Source organism: Protopterus annectens, chromosome 17.part0 (assembly GCF_019279795.1).
Source record: "Protopterus annectens isolate FY-2018-M chromosome 17.part0, PAN1.0, whole genome shotgun sequence".
Taxonomy (NCBI): Eukaryota; Metazoa; Chordata; order Ceratodontiformes; family Protopteridae; genus Protopterus; species Protopterus annectens.
In genome coordinates this window covers 39,647,045-39,670,715 of record NC_056751.1, presented here as the reverse complement: position 1 = coordinate 39,670,715, position 23,671 = coordinate 39,647,045, and the positions used below count along the sequence as shown (strand labels likewise).

Here is a 23,671-nt window from a genome sequence, read left to right as displayed (position 1 = left end):
GCACTCAGTCGGCCTGATTATCAGAGTCTTGAGTCCTGCGTCGGTTGCTGTTTCATCTTCCATGATGTCAGGTAGTCGGGTATAAAGAATGCAGCCGACGCCATTAATCAGTCTTTCTTGTCATGCAGTGCCCAAAGCAGAAGCAGTTCGCAAGTGCCAGTCAGCCGACTCTTCTTTTTTTTTTTCGAAGTTCAGATTTAAAGTAAAAAAAAAAAAAAGCTAAGGGATCCTTTTTTGCTCTAAAACGATCAGTAAGTCAGTTAACAATTGTATTTCTTTTAAATAAAAATAATACAAAGAGAGATTTTCATCTTGCATTCCTTCTTGCTTAGACGACCAGACCCTACACACCTGGTTTTGTGGTTTTGTGCCTTATTCAGTCCTTTTATTTTGATTATTTCCTATTACTTCAATTATCCAGAAAGGGCTTTGGTAAGCCATCCGGATCACCGAATCCGAAAAAAAATAAGAAAAAGACAGAGACAGACCGCATAGGTCCAAAGCTGCTGGACGCTTCTGTTAAGTTCAGTTCCAGTTCACGGGGTCCTGAGACTCATTCGAGTCCGTATGCCGCAGAGATATTTCTTTGACTGGAACCTGCAGATGTCTCTCTCTTGGGGGGGTGGTCTGGAACCGCACAGCACCAGGCTTCTGAGGATGTATTCAGGCCTACTGAGTTGCGTATCAAACCAACGCCATCTTCTTCAAGGCCTAAAACTCAATCCATACCTAGAAAACTGACGCCCAGACCGCATGGTCTGGACCCTTTGCCTAAAAAACAAATAAGAATGGCTGAAGACCATATTACTCTAATCAGGGGAAGCCACCCTTCTCCCTCTAAGAGACATAGAACTGATTTTCCTACTGATTCTTCTGATCAGGATTCTGAAATTTCTGTTTCTTCTGTTGACCAGGATTTGCCATTATCTACCTATGAGGATTCTGATGCAGAGGACTCCATTCCCCTCTGCTTCCCCTCCAGAAGATTTCTCTTTTGGTGAAAATTTGCATACTCTTAGGGAACATTTCTGCTGGGAAAGCCAGGATTACTCTGACTCCAAAAAGAGGCTTAGGGAATTTTTACTCCTACCTCAACACAGGCCTTTAACTATCCCTCCTGTACTGGACATTGTAGATGATGCTTTCTTGGAATCTAGCCTGGCCCCAGACACTTTACCTCTAGCTCTCAGGAAACCTGACAGGTATTACAGAGTGCATGACTCTCACAAGTTCTTCTTTAACAATCCTACTGCGGAAACAGAAACCATTTCACAGGGACCCAAAGGCATTAAGGCTACTACTGCCAAAAACCCTACCCCCTCTGATAGAGATTCCAGGGCCCTGGACAGATGGGGTAAGAAGGTGTACACTTCTGCTACTTTGGCCATTAGGGTCTTAAACTGCCAGTTTCATACGTTAAAGTATCAGCAGCATATTATTGGATTACTTAAACAGAAAATTATGTTGATTCCTCACTGTGCTGAAAATAAAGAATTACAGGATTTAATGCATTCTGCTGAACATGTTGGTAAACATACTTTGCAATGTGGTTTTGATTCTTTAGAGGCATCTTGCAGGGCTGCTGTCACTGGGTCTGTACTTAGAAGGCATGCTTGGCTTAAGGAGCAAACTTTGCCAGATCATGTTAAATCTAAATTACTGGATGCTGCCTTAAACCAAGACAGCCTGTTTGGCAACAAAGCAGAAGACGTACTTAAAAAGATGGAGGAAAAAGCTAAATCTATGCAAACTGTTAAAGATTTCCTGCAGGTACAGCCTCCCATATTTAGTAGGCACTGACCTTCTAAGAATTGGTCCTTTCCGGTCTCTTCCAGGCCTTCTCAGTCGAAACCCAGGACCAGCAGACCACCCAGGCTTCAGTCCCAAGGTACTCACAGGCCTAAGCAGTGGGGGGCTCACACTTCCAAAGCTGGAAGTGATAAGACAGCCCCCTATAGTAAACTGTCACAATGACTTAACCTTAAACCTTCCAAGCCCTGCTCAACTGACTGTTCCTTTAGGGGGAAAGATCGTCCTGCATGCAAAAAAACTGGGAACTCATTACCCAAGACAAATACGTTTAAATATAGTTTCCCAAGGATACAGATTCCACTTCCACTCCTTACCAACCCCACACGGTTGGCCAGACCTACCCTCAAGTCAGTGGGCAGAGGCTCAACAGCAGGTTCTCAGTCTTCTATGTATCAGGGCTATTCATCCTGTCCCAGAAGAGGAATGGAGACGAGTTTTTTACTCGAGAAGTTTTCTGGTACCCAGAAAAGACAATTCCTGGCGTCCTATCCTGGACCCGTCTATCCTAAACACCTTTTTGGTAATCCCAAAATTCAAAATGCTAACACTTCATCATCAGCTGCTTCTCATGCTAGGCAAAGATGCCTGGTTGGCAACATTGGATTTAAAAGAAGCTTACCTGCACATCCCAATAAGGGAATCTTGCAGAAAATACCTATGCTTCAGAGCAGGCTACATGCATTATCAGTTCTCTGCACTGCCCTTTGGCTTATCTACTGTGCCCAGGGTATTCACAAAGTGCCTAGCTCCAGTCATTGCATTCTACAGGCAAAGAAATATTCATATAAACCCATACCTGGACGATTGTCTAATTCAGTCAGAAAGCCAGGACATACTATTAAATCATCTGGCATTTGTAAAGAAACTGCTAACCTCACTAGGGTACACCATAAATGAGAAGAAATCTCACCTAGTACTCTGTCAACAAATTGTATTCCTGGGAGCAAGCTTGAATACAACTTCCTAGATGGCCTATCTCATGCCAAAGAAACAAGTTTGACAGCCTACTTCAGACTACTGGCCACAAAGGCCCAGCTATCTGCAAGGAAAATATTGTAAGCCCTGGGGTTCATGGCCTCTTGCATTCTACTAATTCCATATGCAAGACTGCTTATAAGGAAACTACAATGGTATCTAAAAAGCCTGTGGTGTCAACATTCTCAGGACCTGGAATCAATGATTCCCATCATTCCTTGTATAAAGACAGAGTTCCTTTGGTGGGCAGAGGCCTGCCACCACAACAAGGGACTGCCATTCACTCTACCCCCTGCCGCCCAAACCCTAACAACAGACGCATCAGACTATGAATGGGGGGCTCACTTGGCAGGACAGTGCATTCAGGGCAAATGGAACCCGAGTCAAATGCACCGGCGTATCAATCAAAAAGAAATGTTAGCTGTACAGAATTCTCTGACAGCTTTCAAGGACCACATTCTTCCAAGACAATTATTGGTAAAGACGGACAACACCACTGTTATGTGGTACATAAACAAGTAAGGGGGAACCCACTCTGCAGACTAGCCATGGCTCTGTGGAACACAGCCTTGAGCTACCAAGTGCACCTACAAGCTCAATTCCTGCCAGGCATGCTAAATACACTGGCAGATGACCTAAGCAGAAATCTCATGGACCCACACAAGTGGAAACTAGAGCCAAAGGTATTCAACATTCTGAGAAACAAATGGGGGAGCCCAGAGATAGACCTGTTTGCCTCCCTTCAGAACTACCAATTGGACAAATTCTGCACAAGGACTCACCACAGACAAGCTTGGAAAGTCGATGCCTTGTCCTTCACCTGGGAAAGCCTCTCAGTTTATGCCTTTCCCCCTCTGGCTCTCCTCTCGAAAGTTTTACTAAAGATCAAACAGGACAAACCAAAGACAATACTCATTGCACCAGACTGGCCATGCCAACACTGGTACCCCCTCTTGCGCAGTATGTCAGTACTGGAACCATGGCACCTGCCTCAGACTCCTTCCCTACTGTCCCAGCAGCAGGGCCAGATTCTGCACCCTCAGCTTCAAACCCTGAACCTGACAGCCTGGCTAATTACCTGAGTTCTCCCATACCATCCCTCAGCAAGCAAGTGCTGGATGTCATCCTGGAGGCAAGGAGGCCTAGTACTAGACAATCCTATGCTGAAATGTGGAAAAGATTCTGTTCCTGGAACTTGACGCAGGGAATGGGCACAACAGTGCCCAGTTGACCGCATATTCTTCAATACTTAACAGAGGTGCTTCACAAGGGCTTTTCCTTCTCTTCCATTAAAATTCATGCCTCAGCCATTTCAGCACATTATAATACTGAGCCATCCCTCTTCTCTCACCCCCTACTGAAACAATTCCTCAGAGGGGCCAAAAATTTAAGACCACCCAGGAGAGCTCCTACTCCTGCGTGGGACCTTAACTTTGTATTGGAAAAGCTCACTCTACCTCCTTTTGAGCCAGCTGCAACTGCATAGTTGAAATTCCTTTCTTGGAAAACAGCCTTCCTTCTAGCCATCACTTCAGCAAGAAGGGTGTCTGAATTACAGGCCCTCCTGGCAGTGAAGCCTTTCATCATTTTTCATGCGGACAGGGTGTCCCTCAGGACCAGTCCTTCTTTATGCCCAAGGTGGTATCCATTGTGGCCCTTAATCAGTTGATTCATTTGCTAACCTGATTTTCTAATCCACAGAACAAGGGAATGATTACTGCACTCCTTGGATGTGCACAGACAACTTAGATTTTACTTGGACAGAACCAAGCGTCTCAGGAAATCTGAACAGCTGCTAGTTGCCTTTGCTGCAGGGGCAGAGGGGAAGGCCATTTCAAAGCAAACCATTTCTAAGTGGATAGGCCATTGCATTCTTTTCTGCTATAAGCACCATGGAAAACCTACCCTACAGGGGATAAGACCCCATTCCACCAGGGCTGCATCTACTTCTACAGCCTTTTTCAGAGGTGTCCCTACCAGGGACATCCTAGAAGCTGCTACCTGGAGTTCTGTACATACCTTCACCAAGCATTACCACTTGCCATTTTTTTCTAAATCCAGAGCTGGTTTTGCCACTGCAGTCTTGCAGGGCCTAATAGCTGGTCCTAATGCTCAATAATTGCCTCCTCCCTTCCTAAGCTTTGGGAATCTACCCAAATGTAATGACTGCAACAGTGAAACACGAAGAACACAGTACAGTTGTGTACACTTACCATAAATGTAGATATTCGAGTGTATTCAGTGTTGCAGTCCTGGTTACCCTCCCTCCAGCCCCCTGACTTCTTTTGGCTATACCTCTTTTCTTGTTTACTATAATTAAGCTCTCTGGTGTGTTGTATTTGCTTTTTGTTGAGGTGTAACCTTGTATATAATTGTTTCCCATTATGGGGGCACCTGGGGCAAGAAAAACTGATGTAATGGCGTCGTCTGCATGCTTTATACCCCTGACTACCTGACGTCATGGAAGATGAGACAGCAACTGACGCAGGACCCAAGACTTTGATAATCAGGCCGACTGAGGGCTACCTGCAAGCAGATAACGCAAATGAGATGACACTCGAACATCTGCATTTGTGGTAAGTGTTCACAACTGTAATTGCTGAAGTGTGAACAGCACTGTGTCACAAGAATTTGAAGTACAACTAAGTGTTTCTTTCAGTTGTTTTAAATATCCAAATACAGTTATTTTATACAACAGTGCTGTCCAGTGCTTCTGTAGTTAATCTCTTACATTAACATGCAAAACAATTACTTGTACTCTATAAATCATAGGTTAATCTCCTTAGATTCAAAGGCCATTTTAAGGTAACCTCTTATTTTAACTACACTGTGTTTTACCCTTTAACTTTCCACCCCATGATGCTGGCTTGCAAGTTGTGCGAAAACCATTCAGCACTTATGATATTCTTCTGATATTGTTATAACAAGCACACAGTTACTGGCCAGGATTTACGGGAAAAATCAGTACCAGGAAGTAAGAACTAATTGCAGTTACTTGCAGTCTGTTTGTGCATATTTGTGTGAGAGAGAATGAGGAAACATGGAGTTTCACGTATGTTACAGATATCATTGTTATTTTATCATAATGAAAAATTCAATAAAAATGCTTATTCAAAAAAGAACTGTAACTGGGTCATCTGGTGCTTCATGCCCTGAACTGCCACCCATCCTCAAGTCAGAGTTGAGGAGCAAAAGAAAAAAGGTTCTTCTGCTTTGAAACTTTAACAAACAGCTTGCTATAGTTAAATCACAGCACACGAAGCACTTCAGCTGTTTAACCACAACCACATTTGCAGTCATGGCATTCATTTATGCAGATGCAGTATCCAGTATGGAGTAATGTTGATACTGCACTCTGGCATCCTTGACATTTGCTGTGTGTGTCCCCTAACAACATGCTCCTGGGGCAGCTACTTTGTCCCACCCTAGTTTACAGCTGTGGAATCTTAACTACTGTTGCTCTTATTCTTACATATTTTCTTACAGAATAGAATGAATAAATTATACTATTAAAGATTTTAACCTTAAATATAACTTCCTGTTATAATATATTAACTAAAAAAAACTAGATACACTTTTATAAAAGTGAGAAAAAGAAAGGTTTCCAGAGGTAACTAACGGATATAAAACTGTACACAGATTCAGTATATAGAACAGAATCATTATTTGCAACTGTTTGAAACCAAGGTAAGGCATGCCTAGTTAATATTGCCTAGTCATTATTCTACTTCCTTGTATTACTTATCAAGAGCGGTTAAGTGGTGCTGGAAAGCTGCTTGTGTTACTTTTGAGTGTGGCTGTTTGGAGAGGATTCACAGTGAGATTTTTTTTTTTTTTGGTAGTTGAAACAACATTGATTTCATACCTTTCAAATGTCTAGAATTTCACAGAACGTCCAGATTTTTGCCTCTTATTTTTGGTCTATTCCTCTTAAAATGTGTAGTTTTCTGGCATATCATTGGGGATTGAAATAACTAAATAATGACATAAGTTTGAGTTTCAGACTTCATATCCTTCAGAAAATGCACGCTAGCACAAATCCTGTTTTACAGCCACTTTCTACATTTATAAGAGCATTATTTAAAAACTGTCCCTATTTTGGAGTCTTTGTCCTGTCCCGCCCCCCATTATTTTAGTCTTTATTCAGATTTCTTGTGCTAAGAAGTTGAGAGGTATGGAGTCTGTAGCACTATAACTGAAGGTGTCAGTAGTAAGCTGGTTTCTGTCAGCAGTGCAGAAGCTACTTGTTACTATGAGTAAATAAATTGCTAGTGAAAACGACCTGTGAAGTCCAAGCAAAGTTGGCATTAAGCCATGTTGTAATTAGTGGCACTTGAGACTGGCAGGAAGGAGGCCATTCTACTCTTGTTGACATGATTGCCCCACACAGCTTTGCTTTCTTAGTTTCTGACTTACTGCTTAAATAGCCATTATATCTGTGACAGGATGTCGGCATTTGTAATTGTAAATTTCTTGATTAATTTTTATAAAATGTTTTGGTTTTGTATTGCAAAAGTTACATTTTTTCATGTATGTTTGAACAGGCTTTGCTGGCAGTATTAAAAGAAAGTCATCGAACAAGGACTGTGTTTAGGAAGGTTGGAGGATTTGTTTATGTGACATCGTTGCTGGTGGCGATGGAGAGCTCACTGTGTTCCCCTCTGAAAAATGACTGGGAAAAAGTGAACCAGAATCAGATTTTTGAACTGTTGTTTACTGTGATTGCTACACTGACTGCAGCGATGCGTTATGAGCCTGCCAACTCACATTTTTTCAAGACAGAGGTCCAGTATGAAAAACTGGCAGATGCTCTGCGATTGCTTGGTTGTTTCTCAAACTGTCGGCAGCTGAGCCAATCTAATGTCCTTCCTTCAAATTCTCAGCCTTTTCAAAGATTGCTGGAGGAGGACTGTGTAGGAATGGATAGTGTGTCAGTCACATTGAGGCACTGTAGTAAGATTTTCATTTACCTTTACAAAATGGCTACAGATTCTTTTGACAGGTATGTACTATTCTTTTTTCTGTTTTTGTCATTGTTATTAAAGTTGTATTGCTCTAGAAACTCCATTCTGCATGTCTTTGTTTGGAAGTCTGTAAACAAAATTTTGAAAAATCAAAAAATTGTCACGCTAACAAGTCATCTATTGTAAAGTAAACATACTAAGCAGCCTTATAAAGTTGTTTGTAATTCAGTGCTGTAATGCTGACACTTGAGATTTCTGCTGGTAGAAGCCTGATGGATGGCTTGACTTCCAGTGCTGTTTACTCTTCCTCCTTCAGACCTGGTGGACTCCCTCCCATACCATCAGGACATCATAATAGTATCTTTTTAGTCATAGTTCAACGAGCATCTCCAGTCTCCAAGTGTGTTATCAGTTTATCAGTTTGACTAGTCTAAGCTAAAATTCTCAGATAAGTGCTCCATTAGGGAGTAGTACTTATCTTTTTCTATTACTGTATTTCTTTTTTGCCACTGATGTTGCAGAGTCATTTAACAAGATGAATAACTGGCTTAGGTGCAGGAAGTAAACACTGTAGAGGTTTCTTTTATTTTGACCTAGGTCCAGTGCAGGACAATGCTCATTTGTCCCGAGTATGCCTCATTTAACTGAAGTACCATAAATCACAGAGTAGATCTCATCCAGGAATTTGTGTTGCTAAAACTGATATGCATCAGAGCTTGGCCTGCCATAGCATCCACCAGCACTTTCTCTGATTACTTGCAGAGAAAAAAGTCAGCTGCGGAAAATCTCCTAAAGCAGAAAAGATTACAGGGAAGCAGATGATGTTGTCTTAGAATGTGACCATTCTCCTATGCTCAAAGATGCTGGTGTCAGTGAGGTGCCCTTGCAGCTCCATGTCTAGAGTCTTTCTGCCAAAACCTTTAGTGCTACCCTTTAGCATTTAGCACATCTTTGTGAGCAGAAGCCACCATGCCATTGTTTGCTCCTGAGGCTACCTCCCAGGCCTTAGAATCTGATGCCACATTATTGTAAGGCTGGCACAGAACCTGTTTCTTTTACATCCTTGGAGGTCTTACAAAAGTCTGCTGAGAACGTTGACAGGGAACCATGGCTGATTATCTCCAAGGGGCCTAAAGGGATTCTTCAGATCTTTGTTAGGGAAGAGGTGCCGAGTATCTTGATTGAATCCTGGCAAGGGGCAGAACCATCCCATTTTGTTAGGGTAGATGTCCTCTTAAATAAATGACAGAAGTCTAAACATGTGGTGTCAGCTACCAAGGATCCACAGAGAGAATAGTAGTACTTCACTCAGGGCTTGCTTAGTGCCTCGATGTCTTGGGTTTCAGTTCCTGCACCTTTTTGGTCCTCTGCCACCAAATGGGCAAGGGACCCTGAGTCCTCAGATGAGGATTTTGACTCTGTTGCTGGCTCATTAGCCAGCTCCTCTCAGTTGCCTTCTTTAGACTGTGGGTTGGAGGAGGAGGAGGAGTCTGTCAGTCCTGATTATCTTTTGGAGGAACTTTCCTTTGAGGACGCAGTCCTCCGTATGGTTAAGCATTTCAAATGGGATTGCTCCCAGATATCAGACATCCAGAAAAGGTATTATGAGTTGTTACAGATGCACTGTCCTTAACCTTCCCCTGTCCCAACTGTGTTGGCTGCTCTATTGGATACTTTTTCTGCTGCTTCCCTGGCACCAGAATCCCAACTACCAGCTTCAAAGAAACGTGGCATGTTCTACAAAGGTGCAGGATGCCTGAAGTGTCTTGTACAAGTATCCTTCATCTGATCAGCAGTGATTTCTGTGTCAAAAGATAAGCCTTCTAGGCTGTTGCCCTCTTTCAAGCTCCTTCCCTCGGATAAGGCAAGAGAGCTATGGAGAGGATTGGTAAGAAAGTATACCCTTCTACCACTTTAGCCGTTAGGGCTGTCAATTACCAGACCCATATGACAAGGTACATTTTGCCTCTTCTTTCCCAGATTGGGACGATTGTTTCTGATATGCCTGACGTTGAGGGTAGGGCCTCTGATGTTCATCGTGCATACAGCTGCAGTCATAACAGATGGGTTCTCCTGCCATCAGGCGGGTCCTCGGTCGGCCGAATTCCAAAGTCTAGGTCCGGCGTCGGTTGTCGTCGCTTCTTCCCTGACTTCAGTGCGACAGGGGTATAAAGGAACCAGCCGATGCCATTTTCTTCAGTCTTTCTTGCAGCGGTGCCCGGCAGAAGCAGTTCGCCAGCTCCTGAAATTACGAAATTTGGAAACCAAGTCTTCTTAACTTTTCTTGCCTCAGACCGATGTCAGACAAAGTTAATAATTGTATTTCTTGTCGGAAGCAAATACCGCATAAGGATTTCCATTCCCTCTGTATACCTTGTTTAGGACCAGTCCAGGGCGTGTTGGTCTGTCGCTTTTGTGCTACATTCAACAAACGCACTATTAAGCTTCGCCCAGCAGTATTTTGGGAAAGCATTTAACTATACTATGTCGCCGGATACTCCGACTCGTTTTGTCTAAAAAGCAAAGACAAGGACCGACACGAGGTCCGCCTCTACCGACACCACGCCAAAGCCGACTACACGTGGTCCGGTTCTCAGTGAGGCGCCTATGCAGCCCCTGATTACCGCGACACTTCTTTGACGGTGTCTCCTGTGGTCGCAGGCTCCTCGGCCCACACCCGACTACAGATAGCCACTCTTGGCGTTGAAACTCAGAATGTGGACAGGTCCACCTCCACTCAAGGTGTCTTCAGACCTTCCTCTTCTTTCTCCATCAATGCTTTCACAAAGTCTAAAGCATCCTTGCACCCTAAGAGACCAGCTACACAGGGTCCATCTACAGGCCCCATGCCTAAGAAACAGATGCTTAAAATGGCTGAGGATTTAATTACTCTAATCAGAGGTTCTCAGCCCCCACCGGACAAAAGGCCCAGAGTGGAGGAAGATTCCCCCTCCTCTGACCAGGGCTCCATTATTTCAGAGCACTCTGATGATGAGGAACATTCTTACTCCCCTTTTGAAGACTCTGATGTGGAGGAGTCCATCCCTTCTGTATCCCCCCCTGAGGATTACTCATTTGGGGAAACTTTGCATACTTTAAGGGAACACTTCCACTGGGAAGGCCAGGATTATTCAGATTCCAAGAAAAGGCTCTGGGAATTTCTCTTGTTACCTCAGCATAGGCCTTTGGCTATACCTCCTGTCGTGGACATCCTAGATGATGTTTACTCGGAGGCCTGCCTTAACCCGGACTCTCTACCCCCAGCACCAGTTAAGCCTGACAGGTACTACAGGGTTCCTGACTCACACCAATTTCTTTACAAAAGCCATGCTGCTGACCCAGAAACCATCTCACAGGGCCCCAAGGGAGTTAAGGCCTCCATTGCCAAAAATTCATTGCCCTCTGAGAGAGATTCCAGATCTTTAGAAAGGTGGGGAAAAAAGGTATATACCTCGGCTACCTTATCCATGAGGGCCTTAAACTGTCAGTTTCATATGCTAAAATACCAACAGTTTTTGTTATCAGAATTGAAGAGTAAAATGTCACAACCTGAACAACCAGACTTGAAGGAGTTGCAGGATTTGATGCATAGTGCAGAACAAGTGGGTAAGCATACCTTACAATGTGGTTTTGATGCTCTAGAGGCCTCATGTAGAGCTGCTGTTACAGGATCAGTCATACGTAGGCATGCCTGGCTCAAGGAACAAGCCTTGCCTGATCATGTCAAAGCTAAATTACTAGACGCCCCACTTCAAAAGGATGTACTATTTGATGCTAATGCTGAGGAGGTATTAAGGAAAATGGAGGAAAAGGCTAAATCAATGCAAACAGTGAAAGAATTTCTACAGGTTCAATCCCCACGTTTTAGTAGAAATTGGCCTTCCAAAAACTGGTCCTTTCCTGCCACAGACAGACCCCAAAGAGGTAGATACAGGCACCCAAGGAGCAGAGGACAATCCCAAGGATCGTATAGAGGCAGACAATGGCAAGCCCCTACACAAAGAGGTGGTGAGGACAACTCGCAATCTTTCAGAAAGCAAACCCAATGACTTTCCCCTTTGCATGCCAGCCAGGTTTCAAACGGCAGCCCCCTTAGGAGGAAAGCTGGCATTATTTTCAAAAAATTGGCATGTTGTCACAAAGGGCAAATGGATCTTGGACATTATAAACAGAGGCTACAAATTTCATTTTCACACCCTTCCAAAAATGAGAGGCATGCCAAACCTGCCACACAGTCAAAGGGCAGAGGCACAAAAACAAATTGCAGATCTCATAAACATGAAAGCTATTCAAGAGGTACCTACGCACGAACAAGGTCAAGGTTTTTATTCCAGGCTATTTCTGGTGCCAAGGAAGGGAAAAGATTGGAGACCTATTTTGGACCTATCCATCCTAAACACATTTCTACTCGTACCAAAATTCAAGATGCTCACTCTACAGCAACTTCTTCCCATAGGTTCATAGGTTCATACTAGGCTATCTGCCCGAGGGCATTTACAAGCCTAGCCCATCGCACCCCTTTAGTATGGGGAACTATACCCATTATTTTGCTGTGCCTCTGTCGAGCAGTGACACTGAGGTTATCCCTGGGGTATATCTGTGATCTCCCATCCATTGGTCAAGATTTCTCTTGAACAAGGCCAGCGTGCTCTGCCTCACATGTGGGATTTTGTTCCACAGCATAGGAGTCTTTGGGTGATGAATCTATCCTCCAGCACGTCCTATTAATAGCCGTGTCAAGGTTTAAGTCTCCGCCCTTGTGGCTCTGATGGATCTAGATTTTTGAGGTGAAGCATATTCATCAAATCTGGGTTTGACATGGCCTTGTATGTTAGGCAAAGGTCACCTCTGAGCGAATAGAGCTGGAGTTCTTTCAGTCGGGCAGCATAGGACAGATTTTGAGACCCTTTATCCTTTTGGTGAGGAACTTTTGTGGCCTCTCCAGCTGCTGCAAGTGTCGGGTCAGATACATTCGAATGGGGCATTGTACTCAATCATTGGTCTGATGAGTGATGAGTAAAGGGAGACTATGACCTCCCTTGATCTAGATGAGAATCCCTTCATGATAAGGTGGGCAATGTAGAAGGTCTTCCTAACTACTTTAGCTACATGGGTGTCGAATGACAGACTACTATCAACCTGGGTCCCCAGGTCCCTGATAACTTCTTCTGTGCTCAGTGGATTGCCACCTATTTGGTAGCTAGGGGTAACCTTGTTTTATGACTATGCATTTTTGGCATTTAACTTTCTCTGGCACCAGTTATCCGTTTCTGTGAGACCCTTCTGAAGGATATCTGTATCAGATGTGTTTTCTACTATGGCCCAGTTTGCAGTCATCTGCAAACTTTGTCAGCCATAACCCTCCTGTGTTTGCTTGTACTTGAAAAGTAGATGCCAAACAAGAGTGGGCCCAGGACTGAGCCCTGTGGGACACCACTTGTGACAGGCTTTGAGTCTGACATGGCGCCAGCAACTCTGACCCTGTGGGTTCTGTCACTCAGCCAGTTTGCAACCCATCTTGTGATGTATGGGTTGACATTTAAGCTGATGAGTTTTTCAATGATACCGAGTGGGGTATTGTATCGGCCTTAGCCAGATCGAGGTAGGCTGTATGGACTGCCTTTCCCTCATCAATGGCTTTGGTGACTGTTTAAAGTCAACCAAGTTTAAAAGGCATGATCTGCCTTTGACAAAGCCAAACTGGGTTGGATCCAAAGTCTGCAAATTCCCTATGTCTTTATTTATGAGGTCCATTATGATCCTCTCCATGGCTTTGCAGATAAGGCTTGTCAAGCTAATGGGCGGTAATTTCCAGGGTCGGTGGAGGCACCGCCTTTGTGAAGTGGTATCACAGTTACAGTGCGCCACTATCCAGAGGTAAGACTTTGATTAAACAGCTGTCCTAGCTGTGGGTTTAATTCCTCATTGAGTTCATGGAGCACACAGCCGGGGACACCATCAGGTCCCATGGATGCTGTGTTTTTGCTTTGGAGAGAGCAGTTCTCACTTGGGCGCTGGAGATGTTTGGGGGCTGCAATCGTTTGGTATAGATATCTCTCCTTTTGGGGAGGGAGAAGTTTGCACTGAACCTGTCAGCCAGTATGTTGGCAATGTCTGTAGGATCAGTAATCTTCACATCATTTTGAACTAGCTCTGAGCATATCTGGGAGTTTCCTCCCAGGTTTCTTAGCTAAAGAAGGCCTTATGATTGTCTTTTGAGTCTTTAGCTATTTTCTCTCAAATTTGCTTTGGATGATTTTATGAGAGCTCTTAGTTTTTACTTATAGTGATCAAGGGTGTCTTACCTTTTAAGGATTTTGCTCTATCTTGTAGTAGCTTCCTCCTTTTGTTGTAGAGTTTGTTTATGGCTGGGGTCCACCAGACTGGACGCTTGCCTTTGGTACAAAGAGTCTTTGTTTTGCTTGGGATTGCCTTATCCATGCAGTCCTGCAGGTGCTGGTAGAAGGCATTTGTAAGTGATTCAGCGGCTTGAGTACTGTTTTCCGCCGCTCTCGGGGCCTTAAAGGAGACCACACTAGTCTTTAGAAGTGTGAAGTCGGCTTTTGAGAAGTTCTTTACTGTGGTCTTTTTATTTCAGGTGGGGTGGGATGAGGACCTCCAGCGAGATTAGTTGTGGTCTGATCTCACCAGTGAGGGGTACACCTCGGTGTTGAACATTGTGCTCCCATGTTTGTGATGATGAGATCAAGTATGTTATCTCCTGTTGTGGGATGGTGACTAGTTGTTCCATGGCATTTGAGTTTATGAATTCCAGGAACTTTTGGGCTAGGGTGTTTGGGCTTGAGTAGTGTTCCCAGTCTATATTAGGGTAATTGAAGTCACCTAGTATGATGGTGTTTGGTGATACATTTATCCTCTAGTGTTTTCAGGAAGGCCATGTGAGGTTCCTGAGTTTGTGAGGGTGGCCTGTAACATGCTACAATTTGCAGAGCAGTCTTGCCTATGGTTAATTGCACCTGGATGGTCTCCGATGCATCGTGCGTTGCCACCAGTCTTGAGGTGTGGGTGTCCTTGATGAATATGGATACCCCCTTTCTTGGTATTGTCCGGATTTTGGGGCGGAGCATGATATGAGGTAAAACCTGATAGCTGGGGTGCTCTCAGGAGCCTTGAACCAGGTTTCTGTCACAGCACAGACATTGATGTTCTCCATACTGAGAAGGGCCTCGAGTGCGTGCATTTTGAGATTTAGACTTCTGGCATTGAGCAGCATTACCCTTAGTTTTTTCCTTTTTGTGTTCTAGGGTGGTAGGTTTAGAATTTGAGCCTTGCCTAAAAAGGCACTATGGGGTGGCAAGAGCCTTTGCCAATATCCGGAATCCCAGGGTGACAGGTGCAAGCCGTTGCCGCCTCTTGGCTTGTCCAGCATGTCATCCCAGGCAGACAGACACTGGATCCCCTTTGAATGACACCAGTGTTTAAGCCAATTGTTAAAGCTGATCATCTTATCTCTGTATTGTGGCATCATTCTTGGTGAAGGTAGGATACTGCTCAAGGTCAGGGTCATACCTGCCTGGGCTACATAATCAGAGAGCTCCTCAATGTCTCTTTTATGTAGTCGTCTCAGGTCGTTTACACCAGCGTGGACAATGACTGAGTCATACTTGTACCTGCTGTTGAGAGACCTGAGTGCTTGCGTTATGGTGGGATTCTAGCCCGACAGGCAGCTTACTGTGACCTTCTCCTTACTCAGTCTGGTGAGTGGGACGTCAGTGTGTCTGACTATGGAGTCACCAATGACTAGTGTGTCTGGCATTGTGTTTGGGCTGTGACTGTTTGACACTCTGACTGTGAGGTCTATGTGTTGCAGGTGTTGTGTTCTGAGGTGGTGGTTGTTTGGGTGTCTGCTTTGGTGGCCTCTGCTGTTTTGGTAGATTTTTGATCAGAGCCTCAGTATGTCTTTGTGTGTTTATGTGTATGATTTGAGGTTGTAATGGTACTATGTGAGACTGGGTCTATAGTGTGTGTGGTAACCTTCTCCTCCTGACTGGTCTTGCCAGTCCTATGTTGAAGAGCTCAGCCTCCAGTTTGGCCGTATAGTTGCATCTCTCGCATGTATTTGTGTTTTGTGGGAGGAGGAGAGGGTTTTCTGTGTACATGAGGCAATTGTAACATTGCCTCAATATTCCCAGGTTAACCAGCTGAGCAGGAGAGGACACTAGCAACTGATCCCTCGTCCTGCTAGAAGGAATAGACAAAAAACTTTAAAAGATTCGGGGGCGTGGGTGACCGAGAAATGGGGGTTGCCTTTTGGGGTACTATCTATGACAAGAGTGCCGTATCAAGGTAATAAGTACTGTAGGAGCAAGTGCTACATTTAACAGATAGAGAATAGTCTACTTGGAGTCAAGTAGAGATGATCTTTTAATTATAGGATAAGCTGATTTGATCAGTAGTATAGTTCGAGGAAGGTAGTTTTAAGGGAAAATTTGAAGAGTGGACTTTAGGTAGCCCGAATAGTTTAAACCTGCTTAACCCCTGCTGCCCTAGCGTGCAACGGTAGCAACTCTCAGCTAAATCGGGCTAAATCGCGGCTATGCAGCGCTAAGCGTGCTTTATAGCAGGGGCTGGAAAAGACAGGAAATGACCCAAAATGGCCAATAAACTACAAGTTACTGCCTTAAACCACTCCTCTGAGGACAAATGAAGGAGTAATGGAAATGACCCCTAGTGGCCAATAAAACTACAGTTTCAAGTCAGTAACCACCTCTCCGGGGGGCAGGGAAGCTGCTCAATGTTAGTCACTGCCACTGATGAACACAGAGACCCTCCTTCAGCCCAAGCAAAAATGGCCTCACAGAAACTTTCAAACAGTTCAGGAACAGCAAGCCTGTAACTGAACTTTAACTCTCAGAAAAGTGGGAAAAAAGCAAGATTTTTTTTTGTTTTTGTTTTTTTACAGAGATAGCAGAGGTTCACAAGTAATATCAAGTTATAACAGTGCAGTAAATGACCCCACACAAGAGTGCTAGGTCAAGGACAGAAAATATGCAAGTTTTAAGAAAAACGATTTAAAATTAAGTGCAAACAGGAAATTCAGCAAACAGCTTTTGGTTGTGCTCTAAATACAGCTACTAATACAGAAATCAAGTTTAACAAGCCAGAAAATGCTCAAGCTAGGCAGCTATGCAGAAAAACTTAGCAAATAAACAGAGAAAAATACTTAAAATCTCAAAAGTGGCTCCCTTCTTCTCTCAGCGCTCTTGGTGCTTCACCAACAGCCAACAAGCCTGAAAAGCAAACCACGAGGGCAACTAGGTTTTAAGAGAGGAAGATGAAGGAGTTATGGAAATGACCCTAGTGGCCAATAAAACTACAGTTTCAAGTCAGTAACCACCTCTCCGGGGCAGGAAGCTGCTCAATGTTAGTCACTGCCACTGATGAACACAGAGACCCTCCTTCAGCCCAAGCAAAAATGGCCTCACAGAAACTTTCAAACAGTTCAGGAACAGCAAGCCTGTAACTGAACTTTTTTAACTCTCAGAAAAGTGGGAAAAAAGCAAGATTTTTTTTTTTTGTTTTTACAGAGATAGCAGAGGTTCACAAGTAATATCAAGTTATAACAGTGCAGTAAATGACCCCACACAAGAGTGCTAGGTCAAGGACAGAAAATATGCAAGTTTTAAGCAAAAAGCGATTTGAAATTAAGTGCAAAGAGGAAATTCAGCAAACAACTTTGGTTGTGCTCTAAATACAGCTACTAATACAGAAATCAAGTTTAACAAGCCAGAAAATGCTCAAGCTAGGCAGCTATGCAGAAAAACTTAGCAAATAAACAGAAAAATACTTAAAATCTCAAAAGTGGCTCCTTCTTCTCTCAGCGTTTTTCCTCTTGGAGGGTGCTTCACCAACAGCCAACAAGCCTGAAAGCTCAAACCACGAGGCAACTAGGTTTAAGAGAGGAAGATGAAGGAGTTATGGAAATGACCCCTAGTGGCCAATAAAACTACAGTTTCAAGTCAGTAACCACCTCTCCGGGGGGGCAGGAAAGCTGCTCAATGTTAGTCACTGCCACTGATGAACACAGAGACCCTCCTTCAGCCCAAGCAAAAATGGCCTCACAGAAACTTTCAAACAGTTCAGGAACAGCAAGCCTGTAACTGAACTTTTTTAACTCTCAGAAAAGTGGGAAAAAAGCAAGATTTTTTTTTTTTGTTTTTTTTTTACAGAGATAGCAGAGGTTCACAAGTAATATCAAGTTATAACAGTGCAGTAAATGACCCCACACAAGAGTGCTAGGTCAAGGACAGAAAATATGCAAGTTTTAAGAAAAAACGATTTAAAATTAAGTGCAAACAGGAAATTCAGCAAACAGCTTTTGGTTGTGCTCTAAATACAGCTACTAATACAGAAATCAAGTTTAACAAGCCAGAAAATGCTCAAGCTAGGCAGCTATGCAGAAAAACTTAGCAAATAAACAGAGAAAAAATACTTAAAATCTCAAAAGTGGCTCCCTTCTTCTCTCCGCGTTTTTTCCTCTTGGAGGGTGCTTCACCAACAGCCAACAAGCCTGAAAAGACGCTCAAACCACGAGGCAACTAGGTTTTAAGAGAGGAAGATGAAGGAGTTATGGAAATGACCCCTAGTGGCCAATAAAACTACAGTTTCAAGTCAGTAACCACCTCTCCGGGGGGCAGGGAAGCTGCTCAATGTTAGTCACTGCCACTGATGAACACAGAGACCCTCCTTCAGCCAAAATGGCCTCACAGAAACTTTCAAACAGTTCAGGAACAGCAAGCCTGTAACTGAACTTTTAACTCTCAGAAAAGTGGGGAAAAAGCAAGATTTTTTTTTTTGTTTTTTACAGAGATAGCAGAGGTTCACAAGTAATATCAAGTTATAACAGTGCAGTAAATGCACAAGAGTGCTAGGTCAAGGACAGAAAATATGCAAGTTTTAAAAAAAAACAATTTAAAATTAAGTGCAAACAGGAAATTCAGCAAACAGCTTTTGGTTGTGCTCTAAATACAGCTACTAATACAGAAATCAAGTTTAACAAGCCAGAAAATGCTCAAGCTAGGCAGCTATGCAGAAAAACTTAGCAAATAAACAGAGAAAAATACTTAAAATCTCAAAAGTGGCTCCTTCTTCTCTCAGCTTTTCCTCTTGGAGGGTGCTTCACCAACAGCCAACAAGCCTGAAAAGGCGCTCAAACCTGGCAACTAGGTTTTAAGAGAGTAAGATGAAAGAGTTATGGAAATGACCCCTAGTGGCCAATAAAACTACAGTTTCAAGTCAGTAACCACTTCTCGGGGGCGGGGGGAAGCTGCTCAATGTTAGTCACTGCCACTGATGAACACAGAGACCCTCCTTCAGCCCAAGCAAAAATGGCCTCACAGAAACTTTCAAACAGTTCAGGAACAGCAAGCCTGTAACTGAACTTTTTTAACTCTCAGAAAAGTGGGAGAAAAGCAAGAATTTTTTTTTTGTTTTGGTTTTTTACAGAGATAGCAGAGGTTCACAAGTAATATCAAGTTATAACAGTGCAGTAAATGACCTCACACAAGAGTGCTAGGTCAAGGACAGAAAATATGCAAGTTTTAAGAAAAAAACGATTTAAAATTAAGTGCAAACAGGAAATTCAGCAAACAGCTTTTGGTTGTGCTCTAAATACAGCTACGGTAACATTGGACCTCAAGGAGGCATACCTGCATGTCCCAATCAGACAAAATTGCAGAAGGTACCTCAGATTTCTTGCAGGTTCAACCCATTATCAATTCTCTGCATTGCCCTTTGGCTTATCTACTGCGCCCGGAGTATTCACGAAATGCCTGGCATCAGTAATTGCCTACTGCAGACTTCAAGGGATACAAATATACCCTATTTGGACGACTGCCTGATCCAAGCGGACAGCAAGCACATTCTTCTGAAACATCTGGCTTATGTATTAATGTTATTGAAATCTCTGGGATACACAGTCAACAAAAAGAAGTCAAGGCTAATACCTTCTCGGAAGATAATTTTCCTGGGTGCCAATTTGGACACAAACACCCAGATGGCCTACCTCATGCCAGAGAAGCAGGGGCAACTAATACAATACTTCAGAACACTAGCAAATTGCACCAGGCTGACTGCAAGGAAAATCCTGCAGGCTCTGGGATTCATGGCATCTTGCATCTTACTAATCCCATGTGCAAAGCTGCACATGATGGTACCTGAAAACATATGGTCTCAACACAGCCACAGTTTGGAAACAATAATACCACTAATTCCATGTCTGCAAAAGGAATTTCTGTGGTGGGCTCAGGCATCTCAAACAAACACAGGTCTTCCATTCAGCAAGCCTCAAGCAAATCAAGTTATCACAACAGATGCCTCGGACTACGCCTGGGGGCACATGACAGATCGGTGCATTCAGGGCAAATGGTCCCAAAAGAAAAGCACCTTCACATCAATCAAAAGAAATGCTAGCAGTAATAAATGCTATTATAGCTTTCAAGGACCTTCTACAACCAGGTCAATTATTGATAAGAACGGACAACACCACAGTTATGTGGTACATAAACAAACAGGGAGGAACACATTCTTACCCCTATGCAGACTGGCCATGTCACTTTGGAACATGGCCATGGACTTAAATGGAACTACAAGCACAGTACTTGCCAGGCAAGGTAAACACGCTGGCACAACCTAAGCAGGAATATGACAGATAATGGATATTGCATCCAAACGTTTTACAGAAATAAACCAAGAATGGGGAATGCCAGACATAGATCTCTTTGCCTCCCACAAGAATCATCAATTGACAAAATTCTGCTCAAGGATCTTCCATCCAAAGGCCTGGAGAGTGGACGCTCTTTCCTTCAGTTGGACATCAATGACAGTTTATGCCTTCCTCTGCTGCCCAAAGTTCTATTAAAGACCAAAGCAGACAGACCAAAGATGATTCTCATTGCTCCGGACTGGCCAAGGCAACACTGGTACCCACTCCTGAGGAGCCTGCCACCATGGACCCTGCCTCTAATGCCTCTTCTTCTGACTCAGCACAGTTTCAAAACTCTTCACAGCCAGATAAAACACTCAATCTAGCAGCATGGAAGATTCCTTAGCATCTCAACAGGCCCTACTCTCCAAGGAGGTGCAGGATGTCATTTTGGAGGCCAGAAGGCCATCAACTAGAAAAAGCTACTCACAAAATGGAATTTTGTGTCTGGAATGAGAAAGGGCCAGGATCCTGGAAAACTGAATTTACCTCAAATACTACAATATTTGGCTGAACTGCTAAGCAGTGGACTTTCTTTCTCCTCCATCAAAATACATGCCTCAGCCATTTCTGCAGAATATAACACTGATCCACCTTTATTCTCTCACCCTCTCTTAAGACAGTTCCTCAGAGGGGCTAAGAATTTAAGGCCTCCAAGGAAACAACCAATACCTGCTTGGGATCTTAATTTCATTCTGGAAAAATTTACCTTGCCTCCAGCTGCCTCATCAGATTTGCAATATTTGTCCTGGAAAACAGCTTTCCTTCTGGCTATCACCTCAGCTCGTCTGTTGAGTTTCAGAACTACAGGCTCTCATGGCTGTCCAGCCTTTATCATCTTCCATCAGGACAGAGTTTCCTTACGAACCAACACCTTTTGCCTAAAGTGGTATCCAGGGTAGCTTTAAATCAGGCCATACATTTACCTACTTTTTATCCTAATCCTCAAAACAAAGGGGAGAGATTACTACATTCCTTGGACATCCACAGACAGCTGCGTTTTTATTTGGACAGAACAAAGCCTTTCAGAAAATCAGAACAGCTCTTTGTGGCGAGCTCAAGGGAAGTCAGTTTCCAAACAGACAATTTCAAAATGGATAGCCCACTGCATACGCTTTTGCTATTCCTTTCATGGCAAAACTGTTCCTACAGGCATTAGAACTCATTCCACCAGGGCCACAGCCACCTCTGCAGCCTTCCTCAGAGGAGTTCCTAACAAGGATATTTTGGAAGCAGCCACTTGGAGTTCTGTGCATACCTTCTCCAAGCACTACAACCTACCATTATACTCCAAATCTAGAGCAGGGTTTGCCACTGCAGTCTTGCAGGGCATTTTGGCTCCTCCTAGTTCCAACTAGTGCCTACCACCCCTTTCTTGGCTTTGGGATTCTACCCATCTGTTATGACTGCAGCTGTATGCACGATGAACATAGTACAGTTTTGTACCTACCATAAATGCCTCCTTCCCCTCTTGGGACAGGCCTATAGGCTAACACATCCGCATACAACCTGATTGGGGTTTTCATTTATGATGTATTTGCTTGCAACTACTGTATTTTGATTATATAGCACTGCATTATCACACAAATTTATTATTGCCTTCCTTCTACCTGACATCTGGGGCAAGAAAAACTGAAGAAAATGGCGTCGGCTGGTTCCTTTATACCCCTGTCGCACTGACGTCAGGGAAGAAGCGACGACAACCGATGCCGGACCTAGACTTTGGAATTCGGCCGAGAGGACCCCCTGATGGACAGGAGAACCCATCTGTTATGACTGCAGCTGTATTAGCACTCCAACATCTACATTTATGGTAGGTACAAAACTGTACTTTCTCCTTACTAGGTCCACTTCTCAAGATGCCTGTCACTCTGTAAAATGCAACTGTGGTGCAGCTGATGCCTCCTCTGGGCTGCTGCCTTTGGCTCTGTGATGAGACACTATTTCTGGCTTCACCTTCAAGCCTTGACAGATGATATCAAAGCAAAACTTCTGGATGCCCCCTTGGGTAACCTAAATTTGTTTGGCACTGCTGTGGCACAGCTTTTTAAGACCTTGCACGATCAAGGTAAGTTCATAAAAGATTTGAAGTACATGTTTGTCTCACCGATTCTCAAGTTTCAGAGGAGCTCTCCTAGTAAAATTGCATTTTTGCATAGACTGCTGGGACAGTCTTCTAAGGGTATGAAGACTCCCTGGTGTGTTTTTTTCTGATATGCCTACTCAAACATCTAGGCTCCAAAAGCCGTCCTTTCCTGCAAGTCTGCAGCTGTCTGACTTTCTGCCATCCATTCCTCCCGGCCAAGTTCCCATGTCCCTCCGGCTTTCCCTATGTCTGTCAGTTTGCAAAAGGTCACCACAGATACTTGGGTTCTGTCCATTATCTGACAGGGTTATTTTATGGACTGGAAAACCCTTCCTCCTCTGGTATCCCTCAACAGCTGGCAGAACACCTTCCTTATTTTCCAGGGGTATTAAAGGGTCTTTTTGATCAGTGTACCATTCAGCTGGTTCCACGGGCCGAAATGGCATTTAGGGTTTTATTCTAAGATGTTTCTGGTGTTCCCAGGAAGAGGGATCCTGGAGACCTGTCCTGGGTCTTTCGCTCATAGTGCCATCCTTCTTAATGCTTTCTTTTCACGTACACACACTTTCCTGTGTTGCTTCCCCAGGCCTTTTTAGTTTCCATGAATCTAAGGATGCTGTTACGCAATTTCTGTCATCCCTCTATTCAGGAATTGTTTGCTTTTCTCTATTTCTTCCTCTTATTTTCAGTTCTGTGCTTTACTCATTGTGATTTCATCAGCCCCAGGGGTATTCACCAAATGCCTAGCTCCAGTAGTCACCTTTTGCAGGCTTCAGGGCATTCGGATATTTCTCTGTATGGACAACCTCTTATTGCAGACCCCATCCCAATCCAGGCTGGTGCGAGATCTTCATTTTACCCAGCTTCTGTTGCACAGCCTAGGGATCATGGTCAACCTTCAGAAGTCAATATTGAGTCCATCTCAGGATCCAAACTGTTTCAATGCTAGCCTCTCTTCTTGGGTTCAAGGTTTTATCCCTCAAGAATTATTTTCTTTACCTGCTTCCCCTGTCCTGTCTTCTGGTCAGGAAGTTACTCAGTGCTCTGGGGTCCGTGGCTTCTACCAACCCCATGCTTTCCTGGGGCAGGCTTCATATGAGGAAGTTTCAT

The 23,671-nt window shown here is 43.8% G+C and overlaps 1 protein-coding gene across 1 annotated transcript in view; it reads left to right on the top strand.

The window, feature by feature from the left end:
* WDFY3 (WD repeat and FYVE domain containing 3) overlaps positions 1-23,671 on the top strand; it is a 5,086,165-nt gene that overhangs the window by 1,842,972 nt on the left and 3,219,522 nt on the right. Inside the window, exon 12 of the mRNA XM_044059488.1 lies at positions 7,332-7,789. Within this exon, the coding sequence (XP_043915423.1) occupies positions 7,332-7,789 (458 nt within the window). The remainder of the gene's footprint in view (positions 1-7,331; positions 7,790-23,671) is intronic.